We start from the raw sequence: 21677 nt of genomic DNA on the forward strand, positions 1-21677 counted from the left end.
GAGCAACAAAAATACTATATAGGTAAAATTCACATTGCTTCTTGTGTTATAAATAAAAAATAATAATAAATTTATATATAATGAGAGAGCCAATAAGATTTAAAAAATTTAGAAAATATTTTTTTCCATATTTTCTAAAATAATTTAATTTTTATTAATAAAAAACTACATTAATTAATTTTTAAATAATTCAAATATAAAGTTATATAAAAAAGTATTTCTCCGAAACAAACTTAGTTTTAAAAGCCGTCAGAAACTCTGTATCGTTACAAATAAATCGGTCAAATATTGTTTGACGTTCTAGAAAGTCTACCGTTGCAGTCTCATCACATCAATTGCCCTCTCATAAATCAAAGAAAATCAAATCTTCAAATATTTGTTTTTCTTTTCAAAATTTGTATTTATTAGGTAAGATGCACAAATAATTAATAACGTAAAAGAATAATTAATTATATTTAACTTTTATATAAATAAAAGTATAAAAAAATACAATAAATAATTTTTTATTTTAAAAATAAGACATGAGTGAAAAAACAGTACATTTTTGTGGGATTAGGGATTTCAAGCATAAGTATAAAATTGCATGAAAAATTATTCTTGGAGTTTATTGACCCTCAAAGAATTTCTATAGAATTCAACATAAATATTTTTTTTTATCAATTCTCTTAGTTTAAATGAGGGAATTAATTATTTTTAATTTAGAAAAAATTATTTTAAAAAATTAAAATTATGTATTGAAATGCAATGTTTCAGTTATTTTACAATGTTTAAATGAAGCTCGCTACTAAAGATTTTTCATTTTTCATTTTTATTTACCATATACAATTACTTGAAATTTATTTACTGCTTCGAATAAAATTTAAAAGGAGTTAAACTAAAATTTCGTAAAATTGGATTTCAAAAAAAAATCGTAACATTGAACTTGTTAGCAATTTTGATTGATTAATCACCGACTTCGCGATTTGCTTTTAATCTCCACCTTTGGATTGATGGGCCAGTGAATCACAGTGCCAATCCTGAAGGAGTTGACACGTTTGGCATGACGTGGATCGTACAAATGGCATTATATGATTGGAAGAAGAAATCGTTTTTTCTGGAATATATATTCTTTTAATTTTTTGCCAAACATGTCACACTACGTCTGCGCCCCAAGTGCATCCTACGAAGATGGCTCGCAAAATCGTTGTATTTCAACCGTCCAATTATTTGAAATGGGAAAATGCCAGACATATCTAACGGTCAACACTCAACGCGGTTCAAGAGGATTTTGGATCCGCGACAGCTGGGAAAATCTGGAAGAACACGAGAAAGAAACTCCGAGTGGAAGTTTCTGAAGATAGAAAGAGAAAGGGAAAAAAAAATATTTTTTTTCTTTGTCGTCAAACTAATTTCTGAGGAATTTTCAAAGCTTCTCGCTGGATCGATCGCTTCGTGGATCGATCGATCGATCGATCTTTTTCTGTGTGATTATCTTAAAAAGGTCAGAAATTCGATCGATCTTTTTCTGTGTGATTATCTTAAAAAGGTCAGAAATTCCATTCTTAATTTCGAATAGTTTTCATTTTCATTATAATAAATAATTTTCCTTTTGAAAATCTTGATTTAATTTTGCTTGTGGATGATATCTTTCATTTGTTAATTATTGCCTTGAGCTTCTAGAAGTAAATAGACGTGAGAGAGAGAGAGATATCTGAGGATTTGGTGGTTTGAATTTGTTGGGTTTTTGGAATTTTGGTTCTAATTTGGAGGCTTGAAACTTTTGTTAGGAAACACTATTTCAACTCCAATGAACCGTTTGGTTATTAGAAATGATAAAGAATCTAGAATTCTGATAGCATCAGTCTGCTTTGGAGATAGACCATAAGAACTCGTTGCCATAGTAATATGTTCTATTTCTGTCAGTGGCTTTAAGGATACCTTTTTATGGACAGTTCCTGGATTATAGATTATCTTTAAGGTTTCCAACTTTAAATATCTGTAGTGTCCTCTGGATTGTGCTTAGGACGATTTGGTTATAGGGTTATAGTTTTCAATTCTGCAGTCTTCAAATTTGATGCCAGATTATTAGTCATTGTTGGTGTTGATTTAGTTTTATATATGATTTATAGGCTTTTGACTGGGGTAATAATCGTGAGATGGCAAGTGGGTTTGGGGAATCAACGAGCAGGCCATCCCAAAACTCCTCATTTTCTAGCAACAACGGTAATGGGGATGCTGGTAACTTTGAATGCAATATTTGCTTTGAGTTAGCTCAGGATCCCATCGTAACTTTGTGCGGGCATCTTTTTTGCTGGCCTTGTCTTTACAAATGGCTCCACTTTCACTCACAATCCAAGGAATGCCCAGTTTGTAAGGCGCTTGTAGAGGAGGAGAAATTGGTTCCTTTGTATGGTAGAGGTAAAACATCTACTGACCCTAGATCAAAGTCTGTTCCTGGTGTTAATATTCCTAACCGTCCAGCTGGGCAGAGGCCTCAGACAGCTCCTCCACCGGAATCAAATGACTTTGCCCAACATGGATTTGGATTCATGGGAGGGTTCGGAGGATTTGCACCAATGGCAACAGCTAGATTTGGGAATTTTACATTGTCTGCAGCTTTTGGTGGTCTCATTCCTTCTCTTTTTAACCTTCAGTTGCATGGATTTCCTGATGCTGCCATGTATGGTGCAGCTGGTGGTGTTCCTTATGGGTTCTCTAATTCATTTCATGGTGGCTATGCACATGGATATCCTCAGCATCATGGGCAAGGACAGCAAGATTATTATCTGAAGAGGCTACTTTTTTTTATTGGTTTTTGTGTTCTTCTTGCTCTCATTTGGCAATAGATTTAATCAGTTTTCAAAGCCTACTAATGGATAGTTAGGGCTTATAGTCTCATGCCTTTCTAAATCTGTTAGTGCATTTTTTTTTTCTTGGCACTGAGGAAATTGTCCATAACATACACTTCCAAAACTCTTGTATCTTCTCCATGTTTTCATCAGCCATCAGCTATGTGGAATGTGATATACATGTTTTTTCTGGTTGTATTGTCAGTTTATGTGCATTTACGCACACTCATGGATTGAGTGGATCACTATAGCTGCCATGCAATTAGGAGTAATATACTTTTCCTTTGTCTACAGGTAACCAAAAGACTTGCTTCCCTCATGGTTTCAGTCATCACCTTGAGTATGCTACCATATTACAAAATCATGCACTTTTTCCATTTTGTCCAACTTGTCTGTTCCATAGTGTCACTATAAATCCTGGAAGAATTGCTTAAGTCGCTGACCAATCAGGTAATAATATGTAGCAAAAGATATGCATGAACTGCGAAATCCTTTTTCAATTTTATGTGCTTTTCCTCACTCCCTTCAATTAATTGATTTTAGCTGGCTTTTATTAGTTATATTCTCCTAGTTGACAAGAGGTGAACATTTTAAGTATAAATATAGCTAACTCAAACTAGTTTGCGATTAATGCTTAGTTGTTGTCGTCTCTTTGTTGACAAGAGGCTATTTCTTTAAGGTTGTTGTCGTCTCTTTGTTGACAAGAGGCTATTTCTTTAAGGTTGTTGATCTATTTTCACTGAATTGCTAAGAGGTATAATTTATTTTATGAATTTAATGATAATCCAACAGTGACACCCTGGGTATTGTCTTTATTCGCATGGTTATTTGGCATTGATTTCACATTCCATTAATTTGTTTTAATTGCTTATTCAATCCATATGATGACTATCTAAAGTCTAAGCAGCTCAGTGGATGACTTGCTTATTGTTTTGTTGTAATTGGCCCATATTTTGTAACAAAATATGCCAATTATAAAATGGAAATGCTGATTGATTCTTGCGGGACAGAGACCTTGTTAGCAATACTCTCCAGATTTACAAGAGATTTACTCATGGAAAGAAGAAGGGAATAAATGCAAGTCACTAATGCAGTCGAGAAAAACTAGCACCATATGCCCATAGTGTTAATAGTGCTATTAGTTGTATTGTTGGTATTTTGCTTTATTTTCTTTTGCTTTCCTTGATTGTAGGAGAGTGATCCTTCATGTTCTGATTACGCTAATAATTTTCTTTGTTTATAGAAAAAGGTTATCTCTTCCCTTTTTGTATTTAAGTTCAGTTGAGAAGGAGATGATTAATTTGCTAAAAGTTGTTGAGTACTTAACTCAAGAGATCTATAAGTTCTCCCTTAATGAGTTTGTGTTATTGTTATCATAAGTTGAAAGAAGAAAAAGATTTCCTCTCCATCAACCATTACTCTCTCAACTCTACCCACTCGATCCATAGCTAGATCCATTTTCTGAAACCCTAACAGTTTGGCATTTGAGCTAGGTTTATGGGCGAATCCATCTAGCAGCAACTTGATCGAATTGTATCTTTGTTTCTCTAAGAACATGCCGCTAACAAATCACAACAGGAAGAATTATACACCAAATTAGAAACTCTCACTCGAGATGTAGCTAGTGCTAAGCAATTTTTTTCTATTGCGAATGACAGTGGCCCAAGCTGTGTTTTTAGACCGAAGGGACAAACCCACTCCAATTCCATCGGAGACTCTTCGGACAGCTCAACTATTGTTTCCAAATTCACGAAGCTAAATTTTCCACGATTCAGTGGACAAGCTGATTCTGTGGCCTGGTTAATTCGTTGTGAGCATTCTTCCAACATTAACAAATCCTGAATGAAGAGAAAGTAAGTTTAGCTTCATTTCACTTGGAAGGCAACTAATATAGTTGAGAAAAACTAGCACCATATGCCCATGATGTCATACTTGCTAATAATGTTGTCTCCTATGTGTTAATAGTGCTGTTAGTTTTGTTGTTGGTGTTTTGCTTTGTTTTCTTCCACTTTTCTTAATTGTAGGAGGGTGATCCTCTATGTTCTTATCATGCTAATAAATATTCTTGTTTATAAGAAAAGGTTATCTCTTCTCTTTTTGTGTTTAGTTCAATTGAGTCAATAAAGGAGTTGATTAATTTGTCAAAATTTGTTGAGTACTTAACTCGATATTTACAAATTCTCTCTTAATAAGCTTGCGTTATTGTCATCATAGGTCAAAAGAAAATAAAAGATTTTCTCTCTATCAGCCATTACTTCTTCAACTCCACCCACTCGTTATGATCCATTTCCTGAAACCCTAACAGACCTGAATTTATATGGTAAAATGGGTGTCTTGGTGGACAGTTCAATGTCATGTGATTACTGATGCTGGTTGAAGAAGGATTAGCTATAAATTGTAGTCCTGGTAATCTAGTTATTTCAGCCTCTTCCAAGCTTCCACTAGTAGGTCTCTGTTGTTGTCAAACAGTCAAACATGCAGGTGATTAGCCAGATTCATGGGGAGGTAAGGTTACTGGCTATACATGGGATGAGCTGTTTAACTCTGAAATTTTACTGATTATGTTTGCCTCTTGGCGCTGCGCATTATGGTAGCTTTGGTATTTTGATTGCTATAAAATTTGTTGCTATGACATTTTGGACTTGATCTTGGTTAGCATCTCAAGTGCCTTGAAAGGAATGCGCATCATAAGAATTTGGAGTATGCTAAAAGCAGAACAGATTCAGTTTATTTTTACTGTTGATTTTCTTAAATTCCATGGATTTTGCAGGGCATTTTGGCCTTGTTGAATGAACTAGTGAAGAGGGTAGTTGAACCATGTAGGCCATAGAGATTCAGCAGTGGGCACTTTATAAAAGTTGGGGGAAGATGAGCCTTTGATGCCATAATTTTTTTAAAGATGAGTCTTTATATTAGCATACGCATTAATTTTTAAGATGAATCGATTGAGGTTCTTCAATGGCCTGATCCACCACCAGATTAAAGATCCATATTAATTGTGGCCCCTTAATACTCGAAAAAGAAAATCACATTTTTTGCTTTCAAAAAAAAAAAAAAAAGAAAATCACTTTTTCAGCACATGGGCTGCTTGATTGAGATTGAGGTAATGGGTAACATGCAGACCTCTACTTGAATGTTGTTGTTAGGTTAGCATATACAACAGAGATTTAAAATTACACAAGACTCAAATCCTAGGATTACTTGAATGTTGTTGTTAGGATAGCATATACATTGCACACCTTATACTTGTGATGGCAATGTTTTTGGTCTTAGTAGGAATAAAAATTATTCAATACAATCATTATATATATTATAATTAATTTTTTTTTTTAAATGAAAGAAATATTATTAACTCAAAACGATCAAGGAAACTATATGAGAAGGAGGGACATGAACCCAAACTCTTTGACCTGACTCAGAATGAGCCGATATTGCTAGAACATGAGCGACATCATTCGCAGACCTGTAAATAAAAGCATATCTTGCTTCCTCAGACCAAAAGGTGATAAATCATCTAATGAAGCATTATTAATGGACACAATAAGAACCTGAGCATCCGATTCGAAAAGAACTCGATCCCATCCGCACTCTTTAATCCAGCTCAATGCCTCTCGAAAAGCCACTGTCTCAGCACACTTAACCTCCATCTGATTGCAAAAACAGCCTGTTTTAGCCACTATAAATCTACCATAGTTATTATAGTGTAATTTATATAAAATTTATTATAATTAAAATTATTATAAATGTAATGGTTGTATTATAAAATTTTTTATGAGATTTAACATGAAAAAATGCATTATCAGTTTGTTAAATGTAAAAAAAAAAAATAATTATTATAAAAATTATTATAATTTAAATAGCTAATAATTCAATTATTCTAAAAAAGATAATTTTTTTTAAAAAAATTTAATCATCGTTCTAACAATTATCTATACGAGAAATATTTTTAAATATAACATGCGGCGTTTAAAAATTGAAAAATAATATAGCTGACATTATAATAATAATTCTTTTCAATTAAAGAGGGCATCGATATAATAGTAAAGAGTCCGTTGTTGTCTACATGATTATATCGTAATCATAGTTAATTTGGAACGACCAATGAAGGTGGGCTTTGGTCATTCGAACTTCCTTTTTTATTACCTTCAAAATGTTAATGTTATTTGGTACTGTCTAGACGGAATAATAAAATTTAAGTCCAATAATAATAAAATTTGAATCGCGTAGAATATTATTTTTAAAAATTTATTTTATAATTTTTTATAATTAAATAAAATTTTTTAAAATTTTATTTTTAAAATTAAAATAATAAAAAAATAATTTTAATTTATAATTCAATAAAAATCAATAAAAAAATAAAAATAAAGTATAGAAAATAAATGGATTCTCTTTTATAAAAATAAAAATTATTTATAGTGAAAAATAATCGTGATATAAAAATTTTAATATAATATAATTAAATTTGTATAAAATTATAATGATCAAATTTAATATTCGATTTAAATATTAAACTATTAATAGTAAAAAAAATTTATAAATAAAATTTTTAACTATTATGAATCTTATACCATAATTATATTTGAGATTTAAAAATATTTAAAAATTTAAAAATAAGTATTTATTGATAAAAATATTTTGAAATATAAAATTTTTTTACAGCGATTCCACCTATTTTAAAAAGTTTTTCATTGTTAATTTTAAAAATTTAGTGCATATGTTTTGAATATGATATTTTTTAAATTATAAACTAAAACAGATTAATAAAACTTAACATACATAATAATCGGTGAAATTTTTATTTCTATAAACTAAAAACTCATTTTGATAAGTTAATATTTTATTAACATCATAACACACCATAAATTTTATTGTCAATACTATTTTGCGCTAATAGATCATGTGAATACCCGATAGTTCATAAATACTCTAGAGATTATATTATAATCTTATACTAGCGGCTCTACATTATATTTATATAAGTGATAATATATATACTATAATTTATATATTATTTATAAGAGATATGAATATTATTAAAAGTTTTAAGTTAATTTTCTCATTAATGCAGTTTAATACTTCTCACACCATAAAAATAGATTACGTTTTATACAATATTAAATAATACTAATAGAATTAATAAGTGACTTATTATTACACATATAAATATTTTTTTTATAGAGTTTTTAATCACAAAGATTGAGTTTCTATCACTCTCAATTTTATATTAGTTCAAATCCCATTTACCTCTATATTTTATTTATTAACTTTTTTTTAAAAAAAATTAGTAAAAAAATTAATCAAATTTTCCACTTCACATAATTAATAGATGAAATAATATAAAAATATAAATATATATTTAGCTAAAAGATACGACATTTATTTCGCAGATAAAATAAGAAGTTTGGCGTTTTTCTCATCTTCATAGGCGCGAAGAGTGAGGGATTGAGTTCCTTGAGCGGATAACGTAGGACTCTCTGGTTATTCACAGACATGGAGTGCCCAATTTTTGTGCTGTTTCTACGGCACGCATTTGGAGTTGTAGCTAATCAATGTTTCAATAGTTGGAAATTACAAATAAATTATTCAATTTAATTAAAATGAATTATTATTAAATTAAATATTTTAAAAATTAAGCAAATTGTATATACTATTTATTTAAAATTATTTATCACCTACAAAAAAATTTCAGAACTACTCTTGAGTTTAGTTATTTCATGCATCAGTAAAGTCCTGCTTCATCAATCATCGGGTCAGTCGACAATGTGGCATGTGACGCGTCTTAAATAGAATTACTATTTAATCCCTTTAACTTTTAGAATTGTTCAATTAGGTCCAAAATAATATTATATATATTAAAATAAGGTTTACCAGATTGGCATGGGATATTTTTGGCTAAATTCTACAGATACACAGGCAGTTTTAGGTCCAAACAAATGACGCCAAGCCAAGACAATGCAGAATTCTGTGATACAAAAAACTAGGTTGGCAGGCAGTGGAAGGTCCAACCGTGTGGCAATTCTTATTATAATTTATTTTTATTATGAATATATATAAATTTAATTTAAATAAATATTTTTTAGTTGTATGGCAAATTGATAATAGTTTATATTAATTAATGAGTAATATATATATATATATATGAATGAGATGAAGACTTGGGTTTAAAGCATGATTTTTTTTTGAAGTTGGTTGCTTAAGCTTAGTTTTCTCAGAAGGGGACGGTTCAACTCATATGAAATGGAAGTATAGATCGTCCTAGACCATGAACCATCAACTAACATTCTTTTATTTTTAATTTATTTTCTTTTTTCGTATAATTAGAATAATTATTTCGTTTTAACAATTTTTTTATATTAATAAAATTATAAATAGTGATATTAATAATATTTTTGAAGTGTAAGAAAATAATTTCTTTTGTTGGGAAGAAAAAGTCAATTTTTTTTAAAGATGGCTTTAATATTTCTTTATTAAAAAAATATTTTTCACTCAAATTCTTTCAAAACAAATAGAAAATATACGTATTTTTACTTAAAAAAAAGTTAATTTTATAATTTAAATTATAAAAAGGAATCCACTCATTGTAATAATTTTCCGTATATACCCATTTGTCAAAAATTCAGAAAGGCTCCACCCCCTACAATTCCAAGCAATGTGAATCCTTGACCAAAGCTTCCCTGCAGCCCATCCACCCTCTACCTTTACTTTATATAATAAGAAAAACTAAGTCCAAACCCTGTGTTTACTCTCTCAATAACATATCTCCTTAGCCTCGTCCCCATGATAAAAACCAAAACACTTCACAATCCTTTTCTCTTCTTCACCGCAAAACCAAAACTCTCCAATGCTTAGAGTTAGACTCCCAACTCTTGCACTCCTCCTCCTCTTCTCCCTCACTTTCACCGCCAATGCCTCTGCCTTTCCTCAACGATTCAAAGAAGCTCCCCAGTTTTACAACTCCCCAGACTGCCCTTCGTTTGATCGACATGACCCTGATTCAGAATCAGACGGTGATGATCACACCATAATCTTCTGCTCCGATCAAGCAGTACACGTAGCAATGACTCTAGATACTGCCTATATACGTGGCTCCATGGCTGCTATTCTCTCTGTTCTTCAACACTCTTCTTGTCCCCAAAATATTGCTTTCCATTTCGTCGCTTCCGCCTCTGCTAACGCCTCTTTCCTACGCGCCACCATCTCCTCCTCCTTCCCTTATCTCAAATTCCGGGTTTACACGTTCGATGACTCGTCCGTTTCTAGACTCATCTCCACCTCGATACGTTCTGCTCTTGATTGCCCTCTAAATTACGCTCGTAGCTACTTGGCTAATATCCTTCCTTTATGCGTTCGCCGAGTTGTCTACCTCGATTCGGACCTCGTCCTCGTCGATGACATTGCCAAGCTCGCCGCTACTCCACTGGGTGAAAAGTCTGTTCTCGCAGCTCCTGAGTACTGCAATGCGAATTTCACTTCTTATTTCACGCCAACTTTCTGGTCTAATCCTTCTTTATCACTCACATTTGCGGATAAACAAGCTTGTTACTTTAACACTGGTGTCATGGTCATCGATCTCTATGGATGGAGAGCTGGAGATTACACTTCCAAGATTGAAGATTGGATGGAGCTACAAAAAAGAATGAGAATATACGAACTGGGTTCTTTGCCGCCGTTTTTGCTGGTTTTTGCAGGAAATATAGTGCCTGTTGATCACCGGTGGAACCAGCACGGACTCGGCGGGGATAATTTCAGAGGTCTCTGTAGAAATTTACATCCGGGTCCGGTGAGTCTCTTGCACTGGAGTGGTAAAGGGAAGCCATGGGCAAGACTCGACGCCAACCGTCCATGTCCTTTGGATACTCTATGGGCTCCATACGATCTCTTGCAGACTCCATTTGTGTTGGATTCTTGAAGAGAAGGAAACTTAAGATTCAAAGCTCATGCTCTTACAGGAACCTCGTAGGATCACGAAGACAGAGATCTAGAGAGACATCAAGAATTCAAGATGATATACAAAAATATATTACAGTATCGAAGCTTAGGTAAGTTGCTGTGTGTATATACATCTATGGAGAATTAATTGTGTTGAAAATTTTGAAATTGTGAAGCTAGAATAAGGAAGAAACCCGCAAATGGAGAGTCATCAACTTCCACCTTGGGCATAAATGGTTAATTAATTGTAATCAAATTTCCCACAATAATAATGATAATATTCTCTAAATATTTTCCTTTTATTTTTTATAGTGTATTAAATAAATTTTATTTCAACTTTCTCTTTCAGATGTAAATGAAAAATTAAGAAAGCAATTAAGAGTTGCTCCCTGTCAATTAATCTAACAAACTCTAATTAATATAATAATAATAATTATTATTATTTTGTTTAAAATGATGGCTTAAGTGTAAGAAAATGGAAGGCTGGAAAGACATTTTGCCAACTGATACAGACTGATGAACTACAGCAAATAAATTCTAAAGGAAGTCTCCATTTCATTTTTTTCTACTTTGTATAGTCTTTTGACGTAGCTTTATCATAAATTCTCAATCAACTATTCAATAAAGACAAAAACCATTAGTGATTTTCAAGGTCTTGCCTGCAACTAAAATCTATCTACACCGTATTCACCCTTGTGCACTTCTCTTAATGGGTATCGAGAAGAATCATTTATTAAAAAGGAAAAATATTTTATTTTGTAAATATTTTTTACTTTTGAAATTAAACTATTCATTTAAAAAAAAATAGAAATTAAGCAATTCAGGAATTTGAATGTTTCTTTCCTTGCTTTGTCTGAGAAATATAAAGGGGTTGAAATGGCCAAAACGTTAACGTCATCATGAAAAGTTGGCAACTTGGGAAAAAGGCACATAGTTGCCAAATGCTAATTTCTTCTTCAATCATTTCCATATTATAAAAAAATGGTATATATCCATTGCCCCCTCTTTCTCATCATCACCTCCAATAATAAAAAAATAATATTTAATATATTTTTTGACAATTTCAAATTACCAAAGAATTTTCCTTACCGAATAAAATCGAATTATTTTCTTCCCATAATCTTACCAAACATATATAGAATTAATAAGATCATAAAGAATGACCTAAAGTAAAATAGCTACAGCCAAATTTTTATTGGCTAGTTTTTTTTTTTTTTTAAAAAAATATATTAATAATAATTTGTAGGATCTCAAAATCAGTTTTTTTTTCCTAATTTAATTCAACATGCATGTAATATAAAATGGGTTTAATTTAATAATGTTAGAATTGTATTTTAAATAATAAAATTTGAAATTTAAATTATAAATAGTTGAAGTAAACTCAGAATAAGAAATGTATAGTGGGCTTCAATAATACTTGGTTTGTCAACTGTGTAGAAATTTGAAGATAACATTGTCATGCCATCCTGTTAGAATTTTTATTTTCCTTTATTTATATTAAAAAATATAGAAATATAGACATTAATTAATAATGTACATAAGACTTTCGGTAGCCCAAAGCACTTAACAGTGAACACTGCAAGGGAAGCAGAGGTTGGAGGAAAAACTCGGAGGGTAAATAATTTTAGGTAAATTATATTTTGCTTTTCGGGTGTTAATAGATCAATTTTTATATTTTTAAATTAAATATTTAATTTTTTATAATTAATTTATTTAAAAAATTATTTATTTATTTTTATTGTTAAAAATATTCTTTTAAAATGAAGATTAAAAAAATTGAAAGAGAAGAACTTGAAATCTCTCAAGGTTATTCAAATGTACTTACTATTAGACGGTAAATAGTGAATGTTTTACTTTTTTTTTTAAATGTTAAATTTTTTTTTTCATCCATTTTAATGAGACTTATGACTTTATAAATTTAAAAATAATTTTAATATTTATGAGTTAAAGTCTAATATTTATAAGAGAATTTAAGTAAAGAAAAGTAGAGTAATTAATTTTATGTAGATAATAATTTTGGGTGATTTAAAAATACAGCAACTTTTGCAATCCTACGAATACGAAGACGAAGATCGGATGAGAAAGGATAAGCTGGTGGAAAGAGAAGAGATTCCATTATTAGATTTTGAAGATGATGAGATGATGTTGTTGAAAAAACGCGTTTTTATAAAGGTGGGACGTGGACCTGCTGTTATGTTTTACAGCAGGACCATCGTGGCCTTTGTTCCCTTTCAAATAAAAGCGGATTCCATTTTTATTTTTCTTTTCCTTTTACTCATTTCAAAAAATTGTTAGACGGATCCGATTTGTTATATATATAAATTATTTCAATTTATTTTTAATTTCATTGAAAGATCATAAACTATATTGTAATAATAAAAAATATTAAATATTAAATTTTAATTTTAATTTATTTATAAATTATCATTAAAAAAATTAAATATATTTTATAAAAATTTTATTTGAACTTAAATATATTATGAATTCAAAATATTTAAATAGATTTCTCATTAAAATTTAGTCCATAAAATTTCTCTCCCTTTCAAAATGCTAATTTGAACGTGCCTTTATATTTGGTTAGAGTAGCAAATTATTAAATACACTTAAAGTCCTACTTTATGATACTAATATGATATATTAAATAAATAATGTTATAATAAATAAATAATAAATAAATTCCAAGTAAGTACAACTGCCTTATTAATGGTGGAAATTTAATATAGTTTTAAAAATTTTAATCACTTATAATATTATTTATTTAGTACTCTATTTCATAATTTTTGTTTATTTTATTTTATTTTTTTATACATATTATTTCCAAATATATCCATTATTAAATTTTATTAAATAATAAAAAATATTTTAAAAATAAAATAAAATAAAATTATAATACTAAATTTATATGGTATTATAGTTTAAAAAAAATAAAAATGAACAATAATTTTTAAAACAGATAAAAAAAAATAAAAATCATTGGATGGGGGAAATATATAGTGATTTATAGAATTTAGTAATTTTGCTCGTGTAATTTCTATTAGTTTTGGCTCATTCTATGTCAATATTATAAATATCTCCTATAATTTCAGCATATAAAAATTAAAAAAATATATAAAAATAAAAATTTATTTTTAAAAATAATATTTCATTATTAAAAAAATAATATATTATTAAATCAATTGATTTAAAAAATTGAATTAGACTTATTTAACCCTCAAATAAAAATATAAAAGCCTAATTGGATTTATTTTTGAATTTTTTTTAATCTTTCATTAGACGTAATTGGGAGAGATAGACAGATTGATGATGCTTCATGCTTCTTTACTGTCATATTTCATATTGTAATTGCCTAAAAATCCTAAGAAAATATTGACAATTACATGTGATAATACCTTTCTATTCTACCAACTTTTTTTTTACCATTTTTTCATAGGAAATTCTCCAATTATCATAATTCATTTTATAAAAAATATTTAAATAAATTCTTACACATTCTAAATAAAAAAAATTGATAAAAAATAATTAAAATTAGTTTTTGTGAATTTTTTTTTTAATTCCAAACACAGGGTAAGTATTTTGATTTAAAAGAGGAAGTTGCTCTATCTTGCATTATAATAAAAGATTGGACATATATACACTTTCAACAGGAGAATTCAAATTTAATCATTGAAGACAGCAATATTGAGAGAAATAATTATAAAGTATGAAAAATTAATTTTTTGGTATATAGTAAAATAAACATGAGATATTTGTAAAAATAGAAAATAAATACACGCCTTTCTGCTTTCTAGTTAGTACAGTTGATGGCAGCTGCATAAATGATTTATGAAGTCGTTTTCAATTTATGTCAATTTTAAGGGAAAATTTTGCTTCAAAATGTCAGCAGTAATAAATATCCATGTCTTGCTTCATCATATAATATATAAATGCACATAAATTCTCTAAGCTTTGAAATAACAATTACAAAAGAGAAAAAAAAAAAAAAGCATCAACTTGCTTTTTTTATTATAGGTCGTAAATTAACTAAATTATTTATAAATTCTTTAAAATTCAACTTAGCTTAATTTGTTTTCTAAATGATCAAACTCTAAATCTAATGTTTTCTGACCTAATTTTCATTTCTCAAGAGGGGAAAAACAAAAGGTAATTCTTATTTCCACAGTAACGGAGGAAGTATACAGACATCTATTTTTCCAACTTTCATTAAGAATCTACTGTTTGTGCTTCCTTGGAAGTCACTATGAAGTACATCTCAATCGACAGCGACTGAGCAACTATGCCCACAGTAGGGGTGAGCAGAATCCGGTTCGAACCGAAAAAACCGACCGAACCGAACCGATTTGAAAATTTGGTTCGGTTTTTTATACATTTCGGTTCGGTTCGGTTCGGTTTTAAATTTTAGAAATTTCAGTTATTTCGGTTCGGTTCGGTTTTGATCAGAAAAAAACCGAAAAAACCGAACCGAACCGATTAGGAATAATAATATGTTTTTTCAATAATATAGAGAAATTAAATTATATTAAAATTAAAATATTTTAATTAAATTTTAAAATACTAAAAATAAAGTGTAAAAAATTAAAAAAATATTAAAATTCGAAACCGATCAAACCGAACCGAATCGAACCGAATCAGACCGGTTCGGTTCGGTTCGGTTTCTGACCAAAATCGGTTCGGTTCGATTTTCATAAAATCTAAAATTTCGGTTCGGTTTTCATAAAATCTAAAATTTCGGTTTTCGGTTTATTCGGTTCGGTTCGGTTTTGAACCGAACCGACCGAATGCTCACCCCTAGCCCACAGTGCCTGAATGAGGGAGATCTTTGGTATACTCTTTGGTATACTTTCTCATAAGCCTACATCTCATTAGCCTTCCCACTTACTTTCCTATTAAATTAGACATGTTACTCAGTCAATTCTCTCTCTTTCTTGTGGGGCCAATGCTGAAACCGACAACATATAATCTAAGTGCTTATTCTATGGAAGTCAGCCTATAATAGTTTTTTCAATTATGACTTTAACCATTAACTGAACTATTTAAGACATCATCCAGGGCCACATCGTAACAAGTATAAACTACATGATGTATTTAAAATATAATGATAACAACCATCATGACCGAGTCTTGATGACAAACAATGGAATCTTCAAAAATTCCAAACAATGGAGTTATAGCTTCCGTGTACCTTCAAACTCAAAAACAAAAACTAGATAACTATGTGCACATCAAGTTCACATTTCTTATCAACGTCTTATCTTTCCAATTTATTATTGGGTTCATCAGATGATTAACTACTTAATTCAGCGAATGAAATAAACTACGACATATTTTTTTGGCTTAATAAAAAAACAAATTACAATACCTCATGACAGCCATTGTGCATCAGCTATCATGCTCAATAGGTTAGCCTTTCTAGCTTCTGTCCATCACATTTATCATCTCAGGGACTTAACGTGCAGAATGCATAATAATCCGGTGATAAATGCATTAATATTTCACACAAGTGGCAATGTTCTCCATTCAACAAGCGATTCTTCAAGTTCAAAATTTAGTAAGAAAATCTTGAAGCACCAAAATTTTTGAAAGTAACACTCAACAATACATTTGTGTCAACATTTTCATGCTTGATATATAGTTTCTCTTTAACTTTTTCATAAAAGAATTAAAAAAAATAATTTTAAAAAATTAGAATTAAGATTTCTGGGAAGAGGTACCTGGCCAGCGGGCAAGTATAATATTTCAATGCATATCCTAGGGATATGGGCTGGCTTTCCAGGATATCATGTGGATGGTGGTGAAGCAACATCTTTTATCTCCAGGCGTGGACCTTAAAAAAGCAGTCCAAGTCCCAAATATTGGCATCATGTTGATCGAGTATATGGTGATATGCTGTAGGTGAATTTATTGTAGTGCCAAACAAGCTCCTGCAACAAGATTCAATATTGACATTAAGGTGAAGACAGAAAAAAAAATACTAACCATTTATAAACACGTCCAAATAATTCCTGAAGTCAATTTTCTAATCCGAATTCCATCCTTTCCCCATTAACTAATTGAACAAATCAGAAAGCAGCAATCAAACTTTATTTTTAACATAATATCCTACAAGCATGAATGCGCATACAGTATAATAACCTAATTTCCACACGTTAAAAGTCAAAAAATGACTTTTCATGTCCTTTTCAAAACTATAAGAAGGATGCATTCCTCTCAGTACAGGCTGATGGCAAAAGGATGTGAAACCCATTAAGAAACAATTTCTGGAAGAGTCTAATTTCCCAACCAACCTACACAGAAATGCATAGTGATTGGACTTCGACAAAAAAATTTAACTTCTGCCATGCTCCAATTCTCGTTTTAAAAGGCAGCCTTCAAAAACAGTTGGGTCCAGAAGAGAAAATCTGTCTCCTGCCTTTAGCCTTCAATTACAAATCGGGCATGGTGAGCTATTTCCACAAGAAACACTATGCTATGGATTGGCCTTTTCACATTCAACCTACTGCCATCCATAATATGTCTTCTTAACCTGGGAAAATGGACAATATTTTGATCAATACCCTATGGAGGTTGTCAGACTTTCAAGAGCATGTGAAATTAATGCAAATAAGAAAAGGGTATAATGGAACTGGGTGAATGCTACACTTATAAGACACTAAACAATTTCTTATACAAAAGTTAATCAATTTGACAATCCCACAATTTGAACTCAATCATCAGTCTTTCACTTCCAAATATGTTAAGTATAAGTCAGTAAGCCCTCCAAGGCAATCACACCTGTACATGCAGAGACGAGACAACTGTACAACAAAGAATCCATATAGCCAACACGTTGTTTGGGATCGCCGCACAGTTGTAAGTCAGTAAGCCCTCCAAAGCAATCACACCAGTACATGCAGAGATGAGAGAATTGTAGCACTAAAAGCCAAGATGAAACAGACTGATTATCCTGCAACATTAGGGCTAAATTCAACAATATATTTATGTAAACAAGAGTCAAACGTACATGTAAAAATCATGCATTTTACCTGGCCTTCTCAAGGAGATGGCTGTAATCAAAATAACTTAAGAGCAAACTCAATAGAGATAGTGTCTAACAAAGCCATATGGCAACAAAGAATCTATGTAGCTGACCCCAACTTGTTTGGGATAAGGCACAGTGGTTATAAACTGAACAAAATTTGTAACAAATTCCTAGTTCGCCGAGCATTCAACAACTCACAGCTTGAGACATAATACATGAATCCAGGTCCAGTATTTTTTTAGCATTTGAGAACACGTCTAACTCCATTTGTTTATGAGAAATAACACTGGCAGAGTGATAAGTCACTTGCATCATATTGTGAAGCTTGGATATCTTCTTTACATCTCCTTGTTTAATATAACCCTCAACTAACTTGAGAAACGTTGCCAGATTTTGATCCACAAAGACCTCTGTCATCTCATCTAAAAGCTTAATAGATTTTTCCACATCTCCTTGCTTGCAAAAACCATAAATCAAGGCAGAACACGTAACTATGGAAGGAGAAATCCCTTCTTTTAACATCTTGTTTCTCAAATCCAAGGCTTCTCTAGTGTTACCATTTTTACAATATGCATCAATCAGTATATTATAAGTGATAACATTTGCATTTAATCCCTTGGAGTGAAGTTTATTGAAAAGCCTCCATGCTCGATCCAGATTACCTGATTTACACAGGCCATTCATTAGAGCATTGTACGTAACTATGTTTGGAACAAGACCCCTTTTCATCATCTCATCCCTTAAGAAGAAAGCTTCATTCACATTACCAGATGCTGAAAGGCCATGAATCAGAGTGCAGTATGTGAAATTGTCTGGATTGAAGCCTCTCAGCAACAAGCCTGAGAAAAGATTTCTTGCGTCATCAATTTTCCCAGACTTGCAAAGCCCTGCAAGAGCTATGTTGTACACCACCCTGTTGGGTAGAGAAAAACTTTTAGCACTTTCATCAAGAGTATCTGCAATTTTCTGACTGTCCACATATCTACCATCTGCCTTCTGGAACCTGTCAAAACTTCCATGGTCTAGAAAAACATCAAAATCCACCATCTTCTGCAATAACATATTTGCTTCATCTATTCTTCCAAGTCGATAGAGGCTACTGACAATTTTGCTGCAAATAATTACATTAGGAGCAAACCCCTTTTCAATCATATCAAAATATGCACTAAAAGCCTTATCCAACCTGTCTTCATCACACCACCCAGCAATGAGGGTTCCATAAGTGACAACATTAGGAGATAATCCCTTAATGCACATCTCAGAAAGAAGGACCATAACTTCACTTGTTTTCCTGGACTTAAAAAGTCCATAAATAAGAGAATTATACAATTCAATGGAAAGAGAAATCGCTTCTTTTTCCATTATCTCTTTAACTTTAAAAGCTTCTTCAACTTTTCCAAGTCTACAGTACCCATCACTCAGAGTTCTATACGTTATTGCATCAGCTTTACAACCCAAGTCCTTCATCCTACTAAAAATCTCCTCTGCTTCAGCCATTTTCTTCATCTTACACAAACCATTAATCACAGTATTGAAAGCATATGTACTTCTTCCAAAACCCCTTGCTAGGATATCATTCCACAGGGACAAAGCCCTTGGAAAATCTCCCATTTTGAAGAGTCCATCAAGCAAAGTACAATAGCTGACCTCATTAAGAGACACACCTCGCTTTAGCATCAAATGCCAAAGGTTCAAAGCATCCTCAAAGGCACTCACACGGCATAAGCCCTTGATGAGAGTATTATAAGTAACAACATTAGGTTCAATTCCAACCTGAAGCATTAAATTGCAAACATTAAAAGCCTTACTTGTAAGACCTTCTCTACAGTATCCATCCACAAGGGTACTATAACTATAAGAATCTGGTTTTAAGTCCCAGTTCCCCATAGCTGTTAACAACCTCTCTGCTTCACAAACTCGACCATTTTTACAATAACCATTGATCAATGAGTTGCAAATAAATAAATTCATCTTCAATCCTACATTTAACAGCTCATCTCGTACCCTAATAGCATCATCCATTTTGCTAACTCGACAGTATCCATCTATCAACACACCATAAGCATATTCATCCAAGACCACACCTTCCTCTTTCTCCATCTCCCGAAGCACCTTCTCCGCTTCCTCAAACTTCCGTTGTCTACAATAACCTTTAATCAATAAGGTAAACGTGACCTTGTTTCTCAGAATCCCTCTTTCACCCATCAAAATCAAAACCTTTTTGGCTTGTTCCATATCTCCCAGACTAACACACCCATCAATCAAGCTATTATAAGTCACCACATTCAATTCATAACCTAAATTCTCCATTTCCTTAACAAACTCCATAGCTCTACCGACCCTCCCCTCCTTGCAATATGCGTTAACCATAATAGAACAAGTAAAAACATCAGGCACGATCCCTAACCTGTCCACTTGGTCATAAACAAGCACTGCGGTGTAACTTTGACCTTTTCGAACCAAACTACTCAACAAACTATTACAAGATCGCAAGCTCGGTACGAAACCGCACTTTCCCATATTATCAAACACATGGAGTGCATATTTTGTCATTCCCTTTTCAGCATATGCTTTCAATAACATATCAAAAACAGTAGGCGAAAAAGCAAACTCCTTATACGCTCTAACAAGCTCATCCCAAACAATAAACGAAGAGTAGTTATTCTTGCAAAGACCAATCAATTCATTTAAATAGGATCTGGTCTCATTGTACATTCGAACACGAGACAGAATGTGAACAAGCTTACAGTAGGACTTTACACTCGGTCTAAAATTGGGTTGCTTCGAGGCCAATTTGAAGAAATTCAAGCAGGAAGTAGGATGCAGTTTGAGTTTGAGGAGAACAGAATCGAGAAGATTATCGGAAAAATCGAAATTAAGGTTTTTGAGGGCATGGTGGCGGCCAAGGATGAGAAGGCGGGAGATACGGTCGAGGAGTTCGGGGCGGGTAAGCTTGGATTCGTGGCGGGGCTTCCAGTGTAGGGATTTTTGCGGGCGGAGGTGAGAGTGGAGGCGAGAGGAATATGGGATTGGAAAGCACCTGAGCATTAGAGGAGATTTGACGGCCGACCATCATAACATCTGGCCACTTTAGGCATCCACTTAGCTCCAGGCTTTGAACTTAAGCAGTACCATTACCAAAGGCTCTGCCCAGGCAACATGGCAATAGAACTACATGTCGTGTGATGTAAATCTACAATAAAAAAAATAAAATTAATTTTGTAAAAATAATTAAATAAAGTAATTACTTAATTTATATATTAATTCATTAAATAATTCATAAATAAACTAATCATATTATTATATACGTTAACTCGTAAATAAATTGTACGGAAATTTTATTAATTCATTTATTTTATTCATTTATTTTATATTGTATTATTATATTAATATTAAAAATACAAATATAGCAATGAAGAATAAAGAATGAAAAATAAATACATGAAAAAATATTAATAATCTAAAAAAACGATAGAATACACCATAAAAAAATAAATTAAAAAAGTAATTTTATACATATATTTTAATATTATTTATTATTAATATAAATCAAGTTTATTATTAATATAAATCGAGTTTAAATTCAAATAGTTTTTAAATTTAAATAGTGTAATTTTCAAGGATATTTTTTCCGTTTGCGTCCCTAATAGGAAGAGGCGAGCCTCTTGATACAAAGTTTCAGTTCTGATTCTTAACCGGTCCGGTTCACGGTGCAAACGGGCCTAAAGGGGACTTGTTTAACAAAAGAATTCATACGTTCTTTAACAATGTAGAATCTTTTCAGCAAGGATTGGTCTGAAGGAAGAGACATCAACCCAGTTTCTAATTAACAATCCCAACGCATTGGCACCTATACTCAGAGCTAATGAAAGGAGCTTCTGTATCAGTATTGAGCAAGACAGCAA

The 21677-nt window shown here is 31.6% G+C and overlaps 3 protein-coding genes across 8 annotated transcripts; 2 read left to right on the plus strand and 1 right to left on the minus strand.

Annotated features, from left to right (window-relative positions):
* The first annotated feature begins 1147 nt into the window (after positions 1 to 1147).
* Positions 1148 to 3026, plus strand: LOC110615526 (E3 ubiquitin ligase rnf-5). Of its 2 annotated transcripts, none has more exons than XM_021757411.2 (2): positions 1148 to 1525; positions 2109 to 3026. In XM_021757411.2, exons 1-2 carry the CDS (start codon positions 1220 to 1222, stop codon positions 2823 to 2825), a joined length of 1023 nt encoding a protein of 340 aa, XP_021613103.1. In that variant the 5' UTR covers positions 1148 to 1219; the 3' UTR covers positions 2826 to 3026. The 2 variants fall into 2 exon arrangements, with proteins under 2 accessions (XP_021613103.1, XP_021613104.1); XM_021757412.2 differs by having other exon boundaries at positions 1148 to 1480.
* Positions 3027 to 9516: 6490 nt separating this feature from the next.
* LOC110615525 (probable galacturonosyltransferase-like 1) lies at positions 9517 to 11046 on the plus strand. The gene has a single exon (XM_021757410.2). It carries the CDS (start codon positions 9670 to 9672, stop codon positions 10735 to 10737), a length of 1068 nt encoding a protein of 355 aa, XP_021613102.1. The 5' UTR covers positions 9517 to 9669; the 3' UTR covers positions 10738 to 11046.
* Positions 11047 to 15819: 4773 nt separating this feature from the next.
* On the minus strand, positions 15820 to 21665 carry LOC110614963 (putative pentatricopeptide repeat-containing protein At1g19290). 5 transcript variants are annotated; one of them, XR_002487875.2, is made up of 5 exons: positions 21529 to 21665; positions 17777 to 20965; positions 17526 to 17697; positions 17043 to 17277; positions 15820 to 16675 (listed from the first exon to the last, which is right to left on the minus strand). XR_002487875.2 is itself a non-coding variant. In XM_021756656.2 (2 exons), the coding sequence occupies exon 2, from the start codon at positions 20818 to 20820 to the stop codon at positions 17959 to 17961; it is 2862 nt and encodes a 953-aa protein (XP_021612348.1). In that variant the 5' UTR covers positions 20821 to 20965; positions 21529 to 21665; the 3' UTR covers positions 17776 to 17958. The 5 variants fall into 5 exon arrangements, 1 of the variants encoding a protein (XP_021612348.1); XR_002487874.2 differs by having other exon boundaries at positions 17039 to 17277; XR_002487876.2 differs by lacking the exon at positions 17043 to 17277.
* Positions 21666 to 21677: the final 12 nt, after the last annotated feature.

The sequence above is a fragment of the Manihot esculenta genome, chromosome 5 (assembly GCF_001659605.2).
Source record: "Manihot esculenta cultivar AM560-2 chromosome 5, M.esculenta_v8, whole genome shotgun sequence".
Classification (NCBI taxonomy): Eukaryota; Viridiplantae; Streptophyta; class Magnoliopsida; order Malpighiales; family Euphorbiaceae; genus Manihot; species Manihot esculenta.